Genomic DNA, 16,379 nt, shown 5'->3' on the forward strand with positions numbered 1-16,379 from the left:
AAGATTGTTGCCATTATCCTTTCATATTAAAGGTTCTAAAGTATTTGCAACAGAGAATATTTAGTATAGCACTTCTATTAAAGTGTAACTATTTAAATAAGCAGATCATTGATTAAAATACTTCTGTATAAGAATTTTGGAAAAAAATTATTTTAAACAGGAAAATTTTTGAAAATCTCCACATCATCATTGTTCTATTAACACCCTTTTCCCAGTGCAGATGTCATATTTGAGTGACCCCTATGGATTACTGAGCTTATACCTACCAGATTACTTTATTTATTATAATCTAATATACAGTATAAAGAAGAAAGTTAGTTAGTTTATTCTTTATACATGTTATAGTTTATGGTTTATTATTTATTATAGTTTGCTCAAACCATGCTGAAATTTTTTCAGCGTGGTTTGCGCAAATGCAATTACACTTTTCAAGGATCATCCTCTTATTCAAGAGGAGGTCAGTGACTACTTTTGGTCAAATTAACTTCAACCTTCCCACTTACAACTGGTCTCTTTTCTATCTGAATGATGGCATTCAAACAGAAAAATTGGTTGATACAAAGTATGTTTCTAGGAGTTTTTGAAGATACTGAGTTTAAATATATGAAATTTGATTGGTTGGCTGATTACCATTTCATATTTGGCTATGAATGCTATGTTAGAGTTAATACCAGAAAAAATTTGGATGTTTTGAATTATCTTTTAATTATATTATATATGAATAATATCATATACATATTATTCATAATGTAGCAATTTTTCAGTAACAAGTTGTTGAGCACTCTTGCTTAAATTTTACTTTTAAATTTATTTATTCTATCACAAAATATCAATTAAAATCTGAAAACTGATATTGATATACAGTTTTCATATGTTATTAATTTAAGTGTTCTGATCAAGAAAAATCCCTCTTCCTTTCTCTCCATCTCCATTTTTAATTTAAAGCCTTATTATTAATTTTTATTTACCTGCTTATTTATTGCTTGCTTTATTTCTATTACACTGCATCGCACAGATGCATGAATGCATGTTGCCATTTAAGCATGCCTTTTATTTTTCACTTAGATGCAAAACCTGCAGTTACAGTACAAAGGTCTTTATCAGCACGGTTACCAAAAGAAGGTATAGTATAAAATTTAAAAATAAATGTAATTTAAATATCATTTTATTAGTTAACATAAAAATTATTGTAAGTAATATAGTAAAAATCCTTTATAAATTTGTTAAAAATTTGTTGAATTATTATTTGTAATATACAGCATAAGTAAAAGTTGGACTCGGACCTTAAACTTCTGCACAGTAAGCAGAAGTTTTGGGTTTGAGTCCCATTTCAGTCCGATTGTTTTCTTGCAGAAATTTCTAAATTAAAAATTAATTTATTATAATTATTAAAAATTAATACAAAATGGCAGTACATCCACCTACTTTTAGTCAAATTAATTAATAATTAATGATTAACATAGCTCAAAAATAGCCTGATAATTTGACAGATTGTTTGGCATTAATTAATTTAAATCAGGTTACGAATTGTTGCTATTATATTATATATAGCATTGATGCAATATCAATAAGTTAAATCTCTCCTATGAGTATTAGTACAATTATTATTAATTGATATTTGAAATTTTGAGTGAAAATTAAATATTCCAGAAATCAAAATTTATTATATTATCATATAATTTATAATACTTTATAACTTATAAATCTTAAGAACTGTCTTAAGAAAGTCAGAGGATTTTTACTATATTTTATTATTCTTAAAATCTAAGTTTATAATATGAAATTTAAGTATAGTAATTAATGTTTTTATTTATTTATATTTGATGATGATAAACAAATAATTCCTTATTATTTAAATTCATACTTGAAATTTAATTATCTTGGTAAAAATTTAATTCAATTAATTGAATTCAATTTTGCTGAACCAATTAAATTTTAAATAATTCAATGAAACTTTGATAAATAAATATTTTGATGATTTGAATAATTTTACAATTGATATAGATATATTGCTAGATCATGAGAATTTAATGATTAAATTTATTGTTTGTGTCCTGCTAGAAAGGAATGGCTTAATAATTGAATTTTTTACATTATATATTAAATAAATGTTCGTAAATCAACCAAATATTTTGAGTCAAGGTTTAATGGCAATATGTATATCAAAAATTTGAAATATATTCAAAATGTCAGATACTATATTAAAAAATTTATCATTTGTTAAAACTTGATAATAGTATAATTGTAATATATTTTATACTGAAGGGGTTTAGTTAATGACATTTTCAAGGCATAGCTGTGTAAATATAGTAAAATGTATTAGTAATCAAATTAGATTAGGGAGATAAAATATGGCATTTTATACTTATTTGGATGATTAAATTTTCAAAATCTTGAGTTTTCTCAGATTGTAATTTATCCTCATGATAGTGGCATAGATAACTTTCTTTCCTGCTGAAGAAAGTATAGTTTTGTGGCCCCATAAAGTGTGCCACAAGTGCATTAATGCAGTACAATAATTATTAATTTTAACAAAAATGCAATAAAAACTTATTTTGTCATACTTTCAAATTTATTATTTATTAATAATTTCACCTGAAACCAATTAATATATTTTATGAAAATTTTGTTAGTGGAAATTATAGTGTTAGATTTTACTGATAATGAAATTTTGATATTGGCATCACTTCAGATTTAAGGTCTGTAAAGAAATGAACTATGACCATAATTATAGCACAAGTTCTTCTAAAGATATGTCTTGTATTGTTGATAAAATTAAAAATTAATAAAATGTTTAATGAAAAAATTTTAAAGTTATATCAGTTTGTTCTCTTCTTTCATCCATCTCTTCCTAGAAAAAAAAAAGCTAAAAAAGTATGTTACTTGTTGACTTTTTTAAAATTTAACTTCTCTTAATGAATTAAATCTGAATATTAATGACATTCTAATTTTTTATTGTTAACAAACACATCATTATACTTTCCTGCAATTCTTCAATCTGTCTTATGCTACAGAATTCAGAAAGAACAGTCACTGGAAATTCATTCCCCATTTAACAATATTAGATTTGGAAATTGCAGTACTTAGATGTTCACTTGAAGTTTGAAATTTTTCTTTCTTTTCAAAAAAATCATACAAAACATACTGTTGCCTCATTTTTTAATAAGCAAAGTGTATAATTGCACAGCACATTAAAAAGGGTCCATAATGGAGCAACTTTTTTCTTAATCTTTAAATTAACTAATTTTCTTTTGTCATCATATAATAATGATTAAGCATGTTCCCTGCAAGACTTTTAAATAGTTGAAAAAGTATCTATTATACAAGAACCTGTGAGTATTTAATGCATGGGACAAAAATATTAAATGTGTAGCACTCATAAGTCTCTTGATTTGGTTTTGTCTGAGCTTAACCCTCTTTTTTTCTACCTTTCCTCATAAAGGAAAGTTATAGGAGACCAAAGATCAAACCGTCTCTCTGTACTTAAAATTTAATATTTATAAAAATATAAGAAGGAAAAATCATTATATCGTTAATAACATTAGGGTCAGTCTACAGTCCTGTGGTAGCATGACACTGCAACAATGGAGTTTATGGAGTTCCGCTACATTTGCTGTTGTATGCTCCACTAGACACCGAACTATAATATAAATACACACTTTTGATCAAACATGGTCAACTTGGTGACAGAAATTATAATTACATTTATTTTATTAATAATCACAATTTTTTTGTAATTTAAGATAATTTTAATATCAGACACATGTGAAATTATTATATTTCATTAATAATTAATATAGTAACTAATATTTGTGTGAAAGATTTTAAAGTTTTCTCAAATTTTTAAAATCTGAAAGTATTTAGTTTTTTAAATTTTAATTTTGTACTTTTATATTTTTAATATTTGAAATTTAATTGGAAGAAAAACAAAAAACTTTGTTAATTATACTTTTTCTGTGAATATATTTACAAAATTCTCACTAGAAGTCTAAAAATCTATACATACTGGAGCCTTTTAACCATTGTGGAGTAGATATCTATGCTTAATTAAGATGGGAAATTCATATTAGAAAAGATGGACGTTCATTACTTTTCCCATTTTATATCTGATCTGCAATGAGTGCAGAATTTGTGATGATTATGGTATATAATTGTCACAAAATACTAGATGGTAAATTTTTAATGCACTACTATAGTTAGTATTATTTGTTATACTCAGGCAAAGTAATTTCATAAATTAATAAAGTTTGTTTAATAAACATGATTGAAATTATTGAATAAAAAGATAAAAAACTAATAACGTATGAATGGCTAAGTCCAAAAAGTTCTATAATCTAGAATATCTCTGCTCCTGATGATGTCAGATTTGAGGTATTCTGTATATTATTTTCCAAGTAATTTTTGTCATGGAGTTGACCATTACCGAGTTGTTAGATAGTTGCATATTACTTCTGATGTATCTATACAACTCCAAAATTAAACAGTGTTCAATTTCACCATTTGATGCCAATGCTATGCTGCATTGAGTTAGCCACTGGCCAGGGTTTGACTATTAACTGGACAATATTCCTGTTGACTCCAGTGATAGCTAGCAATCTTGAAACTCAGTGCTGCTGTTGGACTATAAACCGGCCTTTACTGAAGTTAATGAATATAACATTTTACATCTATATATGTCAACAAAAATATTGGCTATTATAAAACAGATACAGTGGGTGATTGGTTAATGAACAGTTTGGACTGTGAACAAATCATACAACAAACACATGTTTGGATAATGAACACTTGACAGAACGAACACAAGAAGAAGTGACAATGCATTTAAGATTTGTAAAACTATATTTTACTGGTATCTATGAATGGTTTATGGAACTAGACTTTCACAGTTGTATACATAACTTTTTTGCACTAGTTGATTTCTGTTCTCCAAAATTTTGTAAGTGTTTTTCTGAACTTTTAATTTAAAAAACAAACTGATAATATTATGGAACCTAAAATCATTGGAGTGTCAAGAACTGTGTTCAGTATAGAAACTTAACAAGAAATAATAGCCAAGGTAGAGTGGGCAGAAAATGTCTAATGTTGCTAGACCTGTTGAAGCCAGTATGACTTCAACAGGTCTACAGTAGGCACAATCTTAGCTAAGAAAGATATAATCAAAAAGATTCAAGTAGATAAAGTAACAAAAATCACATCTGAGAAACAAAGATGTGCCATCCACGAAAAAATGGAGAGATTGCTTTTAGTTTGTTATTACATATAAATAAATGTAGTAAGAAATTATATAATTTTTTATTTTTTGCGGTTTCCAGAATGAATTAATTGAATTTCCATAAAATCTGTGGTAAATTGATAATCAGTTAATGAACAATTTGGGTAGCAAACATTGTCTTTGAACAGATTACATTCGTTAACCAATCACCCACTGTATTTTATTTTATTGAACAGTATATGAAGAGAGGCATTAAAATTGAATTTTATTAAATTTGTGATCATTTCCTCTAAAATAAGTTTTTTGATAAATGCATTTTATTTTATTTTTTTGTAATAAAATGACATTATCATCTTTTGAAGCAGATTGAAATAGGTACGGTTTCCTTGATTTATTGAAATTTTTTTTTATATTGGTAAAGGGAAAATTTTAAATGTATCTATAATTATATTTCTATAAATACCAACTATTAAATAAGTTTGTTTCGTAGAAGTTTATGGTCATAATTTTCAAAATTTCACAGTTTATTTCTAAAAATAAAAAATAGTATATGATATTTTATGGTTTATATTTCAAAATTATTTTTGATATACAATATAAACAACAAATAAAAATTTATTTGTAAGATAAATTCTTTATGCTACCTTTTCATGCTGCTAAAGATCATTCTGAAAAACATAAAACTGAAGGTAAGACAATTATTTTCCTGTATACTTTATAATTTGCTTGCTTTGATACTATAATTTATATGTATGATATATAATAAGTTTGTTGGCATGCATATATTTTTAATTGCATCTTGATGCATGGCTTGCATGTACTGCTTACTTTCAGAACAATCACGTGAAAATTACTTCAAGCGCCGATTTTTATCTGAACGAAAGAAAAAAAATACTTGTAAGTTTGCTTATATCTGATGTAGCATGTAGTTAATGGCTCTACCCAAAGTATTTTAAAATTTTAATATTTTGCTTCAAGTCTTTATAGAATTATATATGCATGATATTTGTTATTGTAGTCTAATTTTAGCAAAATCTTATTTTTATATGAGAATAGATATAAAAAAAACTTTTAGTTTCATATAATTATGCTATTTATAAATATACCAGATGATTGTAATTAAAGTATCTCTATTCAATGCTATCTAGAGAGAAATTTAACAATCCAAATGCAATCAAATTTGGTATGGTTACATTTCAGGACATGTGGAAGACATTTCTGCAAAAAAAAATTAGTACCAAAACTCACACTAAGGTAATTTAAGCTCTGCAAGTAACAAAGAAAGGTTTATTTGTGGAGACACTTAAATATGGTGGCATACCAATTATAATCATCTGGTATATCTGAGAATGATTATTAGTATGAGTGAATAAGTAATAGCAAATTTATCTTTCTTACAAGGAAAAAAGGCAACAAAATGACTACCTGACTTTTAAATATTTTGTTTAAAATAAAAGTTTATGTAAATTAAACTCATACATAATAGTCAAGAATTCTCAATCTTAACCCACTTTTGAGAAAAAAGGAACCAATTTTAATTTATTGAATTTATATGCTCTAGCACAAATGTATTCATAAGAGTGATTGGCATAATGTTTATGTTTCAGCCTACAAATCTTTATCCTATGGCTTTTCTGAGTTTAAATCTTGGTTTTTTATTTTTAAGAAAAATTTTTTAACATTTATTTTTGTAGAAAAAGTACATAGTTTTACTACTTAATTATTTTTTCACATTTGTTTATTTATTTACTTGTATATTTTCATTGTATTGATGCTCCATTTTAATTCCCCTCTCATTTGATCTGCGGTATACTTTTATTATAATTCCCAATAACATAAACACTAACCACAAATTAAAGAGAATTGAAAACATTCTATTTATCTGGCAGTTGGAGATATTGCAGTTTTGTTAAGACTTAAACTAAGTTGTAAATGATTTAAGCATAGGCGTACTCCTTTCAGTTTTTTGTTTTGACCATATTAATCACAAATATTTCATTTCCACAACTTCCAAGTTGTTGGTTGTTAATGTGTGTCCTTCAGTAAATTCAAGTTTTTTTGAAAATGGAGAATTATTCTTTATAACTGTTAAATCCAGTTGCAGATTGGATTTAACAGTTAAACAGGAAATACATATTTACTAATTTACTTATTTAATAAGTAAATTAGTAAACATATGCAAAAATAAATAATTTGGTAGTGGAAAAATAAAAATAAAATTCTAATAAGAATACTTTTTAAAATTTCAAAGTTTTGAATGCAGAAAAGCATAGACTTATAGGCCAAAATGTAACCACTACATCACACACACTTATGAATATGTTTGCACTAGAATATATAAATTTGATAACTTAAAATTAGTTTCTTTTTTCTTCAAACTGCTTATGGCTGAAGATTTTGATTATTATGTAAGGGTTTAATTCCATATTAACTTTTATTTTGAACATGAAATATTTAAAAATTAGGTAGTCATTTTGTTGTGTTTCCTTGTTGCCAGTCGTTCTCAGTATTGTCATTATTGATTAATTATAAGTATGAAGTTAACGAAACATCATTTGAAATATAATTTAAACTTGACAATTTCTTTATAATAATCTGAAATTTACAATTAGAATTAAATTATTATTATCGTAATTATGTTTTTTTTTTCATACAAGAATAAACTTTTATTTTTTTCTATATACAGTAAAAGTCTATTGTAAATATAACTTAGTTATAATTTTAAGCTTTACAAAGTTTTCGTTTTTAATTAATTCCTAATAGTCTGTAATGGAATTCAAATTCTAAATTTAAAGTATACTTACTCAAATATTCAAAATATTTCTAATCATTTTGAGGAAACTTTTTAACTGTTTCTTAACTAACAAGTAAGACTCAAATATTTAATGTTAGATTTTAATATTTGACAAATATAATCAAAACAATTACCATAGTAAATATTTTTTAGCTACTCTTAACATTTTGATTACAATTCACTAGTTTTTTAAATATTTCAAAGATTTTGAATTAAAAGTAATTATCGTTATAATTCAATTTATGAATTTCAGTTAACTTAATAATTGCTTACTACTATGTTGAAAAATCTTATCAATGAAACAATTTTTAACCTTTATATGAATTTTAATTTTATTTTGCCACAGCAAATGTATTAATTTATGTTTTTACTTAAATATTGGATATTTTTTAATGACATTTAAAAAGATCTTTTTTTACATTTTTTTTCTACATTTTGTATTAATTTTCTATCTACAAACATTCAAATTAATGAAGTTTTATTTATAATTATCTACACTTTAAATCAATAATTGGCTTATTATGTATGTATGAATCCAATTTATATATCAGTTTCCAAACTATTCAAATAAATAAGTTACTCTTATGCATAATTAAATTCATGTACACCCTCTTGGTGCTATCCTTCTATATTGAGAGCACCAAGAGGGTGTACATGAATAATAAATAAATATAATAATAAAGAAATAATAATATAATAATAATAATATACATAAATTTATTATTATTTTTATGTTTGCATAATGACTGATTTTATAAGAACATTAAATGCACGTTATGCCAAATGTTCATCTAGTGTAATGTCAAAAAAGTAATGTACTCTGTCTTTCAGCCGTAAAATCCACATTTTATTCAAAGTTGCAAGTTTACTACTATCCCCTTCAGCTCAAAGAAGATAATAGTAAACTATCGAAAGTACTTGCAACTTTGAATAAAACATGGATTTTAACATCACAAGACAGAGTATTTTACTTTTTAACATTACATTAGAGTGATTTTATTTATAGCTAATTAATAATAAAATTAAATAATCAGCAAATGAAGACATGAATGGATGAAGGTATTATGTTACATTCATTTAAAACTCAACTGTCTTGCATGGAACAAAATTAACTTCTTCCCAATAACTGTATTGATAACTAAGTACACTAATTAAAATCTTGAAAATCCAGTAAATAATTTAATGTAAATTTGATGAACTTTTTCGAGCTTATACAAGTTCTGCTTTAGATCAACAACATTTTAAATTGGAATACACAGAACTAATTTCAAAATTTTTTAAACCCATTATAGTGTTGTATTGTTGAATTTACATTAAATTATTTACTTGTTTGTCAAGGTTTTGATTGGTGTACTGGTCTTGCATGGATGAAGATGTAATGTATCTGTTTTTCACATTCTCTGTAACACTATTTTTATGGATATACAGTATTTACATTAAAATAATTACATAATAAAAACTTGAACATAAGTCACTCAAAATTTTAATTTTGTGACATTGTAACCTTTGTCCATTCATGCATTTAAATGCTTTTTTATTAATAAATATATTAATACAAAATATATAATAATAAATATATTAATACAAAAGATGCCTTTTATGCTATAAATTTTATATTTAAAAAAAAAACAGACTTTTACTGTATTATTAAATCTTTTCAATCATATAAATTACATATAAAAATAATGTTATAAAATTTTAAAACATTAAACTACCAATATTTGAATTTTTAAAATGTATTTAACTATTAGACTTAAAACATTAATTTATGTTGTTCATAATTTAATAAAAATTAAATTTGTTTTCTTATTACAGTAAGAATGATATTACTGTATATAAATAACATAACATTAAAAATAAAATAAAATACATATATTAATCATAAAGGTTGCAAAAATATCAAATTTATAACAGTTATCTACAGCAGTGTTTTTCAACCTTTTCTTCATTGCAGACCAAGTAATTATACGTAACTATGAATTATATTTATTTATTAGGCTTATATATCTGTATCTAGAGTTACTGTACATAAAATAACTCTAAATTATTATTTAAATGTCATCCATAATCAACTATGCCAGCTTCAGTATGATCAAATATTTTTCTGTGGACTGATGAAATTTTTTTCACTGCCACATCAGTCTCTGGACCGTCAGTTTGATTATAATGATACTGTAGATCAGTTAAAGCATAATATACTTTTGGGAAAAGTTTGAAAAACTGCATAAAATTTATCTATTTTTAAAAAATATTTTATAGAAAGATTTATTGTGTAAATTTTGTAAACAAATTAACGTTGAGATTTCAAAAATTCAAAAAATTTATATCAAAAAAGACTAAAAATTTAAAAATACTTTTTAATTTACAAATATTGAAAATAAGTAAATTCAACTTTCAATATTTCCATGATTTCTAAATAATAATTAAAATTTTTCAGCTTCAACAGTTATGAATGGAGATGAAAAAATAAAAAGAACTGAAAGTGGTGATGTTTCAGCTGCTTCACGAAGTAGCAAAGAAGTAAATATGAATTTTTTTTATTTTAAGTTATAAAAATCTAAATTATGAATGAAACAAATACTATAACTATAAAAGCATATTTTTTATAAATATTGTATTAATTCAAGATATCAGTAATATCATTGTAATCAATATTTATATGAGTTTTGGTTAGAGGAATAAGTACATTATTATTATTATCTATTATTCTCTCTAACTAGAGCAGTGGTCGGCAACCTTTCTGACCACTCACAGACCACTAAACTCACAATTTTGAATCCTGCGGACCACTATCGTAAATTATTTTAAACAATACAAAGTCTGTAGTATAATAATGATCATAAAAGTTTAATTTTACTATATTAACATGAAACTTATGTGCTTAATTATAACAAATTAATGCAAGCCTAAAGTTCATTGCTGCATGTTTGAAATAAGTTTATGGATTCTTAGCGCTTTTTCACGAAGGACGACAAGCCGCACTCACAATATTGTTTACTGTTCATTATTTATTGATAACAGTCACTTCGTATTTGGTTTCAGATTCAAATAAAAACCCCCCAAAGAGTGAAAAAAAGCAACTAAGCATTTTGCATTTCTTTCGTAATACTTCGCGTAACCTTCAGTTGAACAATGTCCAAATTTTCTCGCAGACCACCGGTTGCCAACCATTGAACTAGAATATCAAAATATTCTAGTTAAAGAGAAATGTAAAATTATAATCAATATTTATATGAGTTTTGATTACAGAAATAAGTGTATTATTATCTTTAACTAAAATATTTTGATATTCTAGTTAAAGAGAATAATACACTTATTTCTGTAATCAAAACTCATATAAATATTGATTACAATTTTTTAATCATTCTTGCTTGACCAGCCGTTCCTGGCAGTAGTGCAAAGGTGCCTCCACACCTGGGTGGCCAAACCAGTGGTGGCTGCAGACTGTTTATTATATGTAAAATTTTGACTAATAAGAATAATAATCAAAACTTTTTGATGATTATATCCTATTAGACAAACAGACCATAGATATAAAAGTAAGCACTGCATATCAAATTCTTAAATAATATTAAGTTAGTAAGGGTGACAATATTGTTTTTGTATCTGGGCAGCCAACAATTCAGGAGTGGTCCCGTTGCTTGATTTCTCTATGAAAGGATTATGTACACAGGGTTTGTGCTTGCTTACTTTTAATGCATAAATTATGATTTTTCCACTCAATTTGCTGTTTTTAATATTTTTTATGAATCAAAATTGATCCACAAAAATTTTCATTAAAGTTGAATTTTTGATTTTTATACATTTCTATGTCCATTTCAATCCATCTTTGCTGAGTTTTCATTAACTTGATGGACATTTTATCTCATTGACACATTAATGTTTTTTATTCTTGCAAAGTATTTCAAAAATGAGATAAAAATTATAAAGCTTATCACTTTGTACAGCATAATGAAATTTATGACCATTCAGACACTCATAAAACCTTTGAAGATAGCAAAAATAATATATTTATGAACATTTTCAGTCATTTTTAAAGACAATCCTCAGATAGAAAAGAAAATTGAACTTAGCAAAAATAGAAATATAATAGATAATTTTCTAAACATGGAATGTTGTTGGCTTAAATTAAAAATTAAAATAATAGAATAAAATAAAATTACAGATAAATATGTAGATAAATAATGAAAAAATAAATAATGTTAATAAAAATAAAAATACAATATAAGCTTAAAAATCCATAAATAATAAGACAAATATATATGTATAATAAATAATAGTGAGCATCCTGAAGATGTATTGAGAAGTTCATTCTGGTTATGCCATGTCCAACTCAAAGCAGGCTCTCCATGCTTCAGAGAGTGCATTGATATCCTTATAATTGATGGAACGACCCTGTTGCTCATATTTGTAAATGTATAGCGCCTCCATGTAATGTATGTGATGTCTATTTCTAATACTTCTGATAATTTTAGCATGCTGCCAGCAAACATCAACTGAATCAGAAAGAGAATAGGCAGCGAGGGTTGTGACTGATTCAGTTGTTATACTTATGTTCCTTCAGTCTAGCATACAAAGATCTTAAAATGGCCCCAATGTACTGAAGGTCATGTGTAGCCCTTTCATCCCTGAGAGGAATAATGTATATTCCCAGAATGTTGCTAGGGGTGAGTGACCAAATCTATAACTATTTGTTTTTCCCTCTATTGGAATTCCTGTTAAATAATTTGGCTTTTTAAACAAAATAGGTTTATCGTCTTATAAAGGTTATAGTATCTAAAATCAATCTGTTGTGCAAAATTCTAACATTTTCATTATTTAAACATAAATATTAAGTTTTATATTAAACATTTATTAGCTAAAGTATATTTGATTTCAAATGTATAAAATGTAATTTTTGTTTTAATAGGGATCACCAGGAAAGGATATCAGTGAAGAATCCCCAAAGAAAGATAAAAAGAAGAAGAAAGGTTTAAAAACACCATCTTTCTTGAAAAAGAAGAAACATAAAAAAGATAAGGAAAAGGAAAAGGGATCAACTGAAACTTAACAATAAGTATGTATTTTAATGTCAATAATTGGATATTTTTAATTGCTATCATGACAGATTATTCTTATAAAGGATATAATGTTTTAAAAAATCAGTTAAATCAGATATGTAGATAATTTATTGATTATAATATATAGGAACTGTGTTTATGAATTTAGACAAATTTATTTGTCTTTTATAAAGAATGCTTGAATAATCAGACATGATTCAAACTGAAGCCTATTTGAACTTTCAATTAGCATGTATTAAGATAAACTTTAATAAGAAGATAAAAAAATTAAAAGAGAATTCCTGATTTATTTAATTTTTAAATGTTATTTTCAAAATTTAAAAATGATCTAATTTTATATAAATTTTAATATCTTACACAATAAAAATTATTGTAAACATTATAATTACAGTTAAATATGATTTCAGCCTGGAACCTTTGTATTGTTGACAGTGTACACTGCCAACCATCAAGTGACATTGTTGTCTGCAATGAGGTTCAAGTTAATAACATAGAAGGGAACCAGGCTCTGAAGATAATCCTGTTGTCAAGTGCTCTTGCTTTATGCTCTACAGGGTCTGGTATTATTACTTTCAACTGCATTGGCAACCAGTTACTGTTGAAATTTTTTGTGTGTGTTAATTTAGTTATACTGAAAATATGAGAACTGAAGATCAGCAAATTATAAAACAGTCACATAAAATACTGTAGTTTATATTGTTTTAAGAAACTAAACTAAATTTTAAACATTTTTTCTGTTCTATATGTTATTTGTTAAATGTTACAAGTCCAAAGTTTTAAAAATACTACAATTACTGAAATTTGTACAGTATACGTATTTATTTAAGTGGAAAAAGTTAATTCTTCCATCATCAAAATATTCATTTTAAAATAATTTTATCAGTTAAAAGACATTATTTTAAATCCCAATAATTTTTAGCAAATTCCACTAATTTTTGTAGCACTTATATTGTTTTATACCTGTGTGACATATAAAGTTTCTTTATGTGAAATTTTATTTTATGAATTATGATATGTATATTGTATTAATATGCACAGATATTTTTTGATGTACAAACCAGATATTATAAAAAAAACTGACAGAAACAATATAGGAAATTGAAAATTTTCCAGCATTAAATGTGAAAATATATTTCCTTCTACATGTTCTATTTGTACTTATTTAAGGCATTGTTTTTGTATTAAATTACTTTTATTAATTGGATTTTATTTATACAAGAACAAATTGCACAGTTATGAATAGTATAACATCCATATTTGCTACTGGAGATATATGCTCAAGTTCTATGACTAAAAAGCTTTGTGATATAAAAAAAAATACAATGAAAATTGTAATGTTGAAAGTTTTATATAAAATATGCAGTTATTTTTACTCTCTTCATTATAATCCCCCATACTTAAAATGATTTTTAATAAAAACAAATAGCAGCACTCTTCCATATATATGGAAGAAATTTATAATTTAATTTTATAGTGACTGCTTTGCCCAATCCTAACCCATTAAACCTTCCCAGCTTGTGCTAGGTTACCACTTAGCAATTTGCATGTCTGGGATCAAACTTATGCAAGGTACTAATTAATAGCTACTATAAAATCTAATAATCCTGTTTGTTTTATTAAGAGTAATAAAACTACACGACTATTAAATTTCGTACACTTTAAACAACTAATTCTCATTTTGCTATTAATTCTTTATACTAAAACTAAATAAAAATTTAAAAAATTTTTTTCTTTGAAAGTTTTTATTCTGGTTGTAACAAATTAATAATACTATACATGTATTAGATAAAGATGGTGTATAATGTTATATTTCAAATCTGTTATCAAACTCTCTACTTCTTCATTAATAATACCCCACTTATCAAATAGTACATTTATATATATATAAATATATATATGTGCGTGTGTATTTATTTATATATATATACATGTTTCATTTGATATTATACACTGCCAGCTTTATAGAATAACGTTAGAAAATTTTTCATAAGGTTTTTTAATGATCTTACCATTTTTGTAAGTTTAGAAATTCATTCATCTTAAAAACAGTTTCTTAGGTGCATTTATTCATCCATATTGCTAGTCATTTTCTATTAGCTCCCATTAAATACTTGAATTTACCACTTAAAACATATTATAAGTGACAATAACCATAAATGGGACAACAATGAATATATCCTCTGGCAAAATAAAATGCCCTTTTGTTTTATAAGAGGATATTTTAAACTTACTCTTTTATTTTGTATTGAATATTGTATTATATTTGTGATATATCAAAAATTTTTACTGTCTTTTATCTAACATATTTTATTTTAAAATTTATTAACTGAAAAAAAAAAGAAAAATATTAAAAAAAAAGATCAGAGTCTATAATTCTCCAGAATTAAATCTGCTAATCTAAACTTATTTCGTCTACTAGTACTTTATCAATTAACAGGACTTATTATACTGGATTTATGGATGCAGCAATTAGATCTTACAGATCAGAAATAATATTGTTTATTTAAATCACAGGTGATTTAAATAAACAATATTATTTCTGATCTGTAAGATCTAATTGCTGCATCCATAAATCCAGTATAATAAGTCCTGTTAATTGATAAAGTACTAGTAGACGAAATAAGTTTAAATTAAGGACACACAAAGGCATATTAATTAAATCTGCTAATGTTTAACAATTAAATTATGCATATTATTATTTAGAGAGTCCTTAGAAACAATGTTATAATGTAGTCTATTGTTTTGCTTTTAACTTTATGCAATTGAATTTTGGGTCTGGTCTTTGCTTTTCTAAATTTCTGTCTTATTTCTTAAAGGGGCACGTGCCAAACCTTTGGAGACTTTTGGAACATTTTTTTCCACGTATCCAAAATTTTGGAGTGAGCAATTCACTGCCACAGAGAACAGCACATTAAATATTTCAGCAGTGTTTTCTATCATTTGCAAATAGAATTGTTTTGTTGTAACTTTTCCCATATTTTTTTTCAATTGCATTTGAAATAGCACTACAAAAACAAATAATGTTTTTTAAAAAGACCTTGGCATTGGATTATTATCAATATTTGTCAGAGCCTGAACAAATAGTTGTCAAAGTTAATAGAATTTTCTTTTTTTTTTTATTTTGTTCTGTTAGAAACAAGTTGATTATTGTCATCATTAATGAAATGTTTACCTTGTTAAAAACTGTGATTTATGTGATTGAAATTTTTGTCCAATGTTATCACACATTTTATGTTCTATAGATGTTTTTTGTAGCCTCACCTGCTTGTCCAGCTGAAAGTGTTGTGTGAATAAATTTAAAAATTTCAACCCA

General features: G+C 25.2%; 1 protein-coding gene across 12 annotated transcripts in view; it reads left to right on the forward strand.

The window, feature by feature from the left end:
- hts (adducin 1-like protein hts) overlaps positions 1 to 16,379 on the forward strand; it is a 106,025-nt gene extending 89,646 nt beyond the window's left edge. For 3 of the 12 annotated variants that reach the window (XM_067280527.1, XM_067280524.1, XM_067280529.1), the window contains 6 exons: positions 1,066 to 1,122; positions 5,875 to 5,901; positions 6,047 to 6,109; positions 10,444 to 10,526; positions 12,916 to 13,062; positions 13,474 to 16,379. In XM_067280527.1, coding sequence (XP_067136628.1) covers positions 1,066 to 1,122; positions 5,875 to 5,901; positions 6,047 to 6,109; positions 10,444 to 10,526; positions 12,916 to 13,056 — 371 coding nt within the window. In that variant the 3' untranslated portion in view covers positions 13,057 to 13,062; positions 13,474 to 16,379. Of the gene's footprint in view, positions 1 to 1,065; positions 1,123 to 5,874; positions 5,902 to 6,046; positions 6,110 to 10,443; positions 10,527 to 12,915; positions 13,063 to 13,457 lie in introns of all 12 variants that reach the window. The other 9 variants (XM_067280528.1, XM_067280532.1, XM_067280526.1 and 6 more) reach the window with 5 other exon arrangements.

The sequence above is a fragment of the Centruroides vittatus genome, unplaced genomic scaffold (assembly GCF_030686945.1).
Source record: "Centruroides vittatus isolate TY-2023 unplaced genomic scaffold, ASM3068694v2 contig_884, whole genome shotgun sequence".
Lineage (NCBI taxonomy): Eukaryota > Metazoa > Arthropoda > Arachnida > Scorpiones > Buthidae > Centruroides > Centruroides vittatus.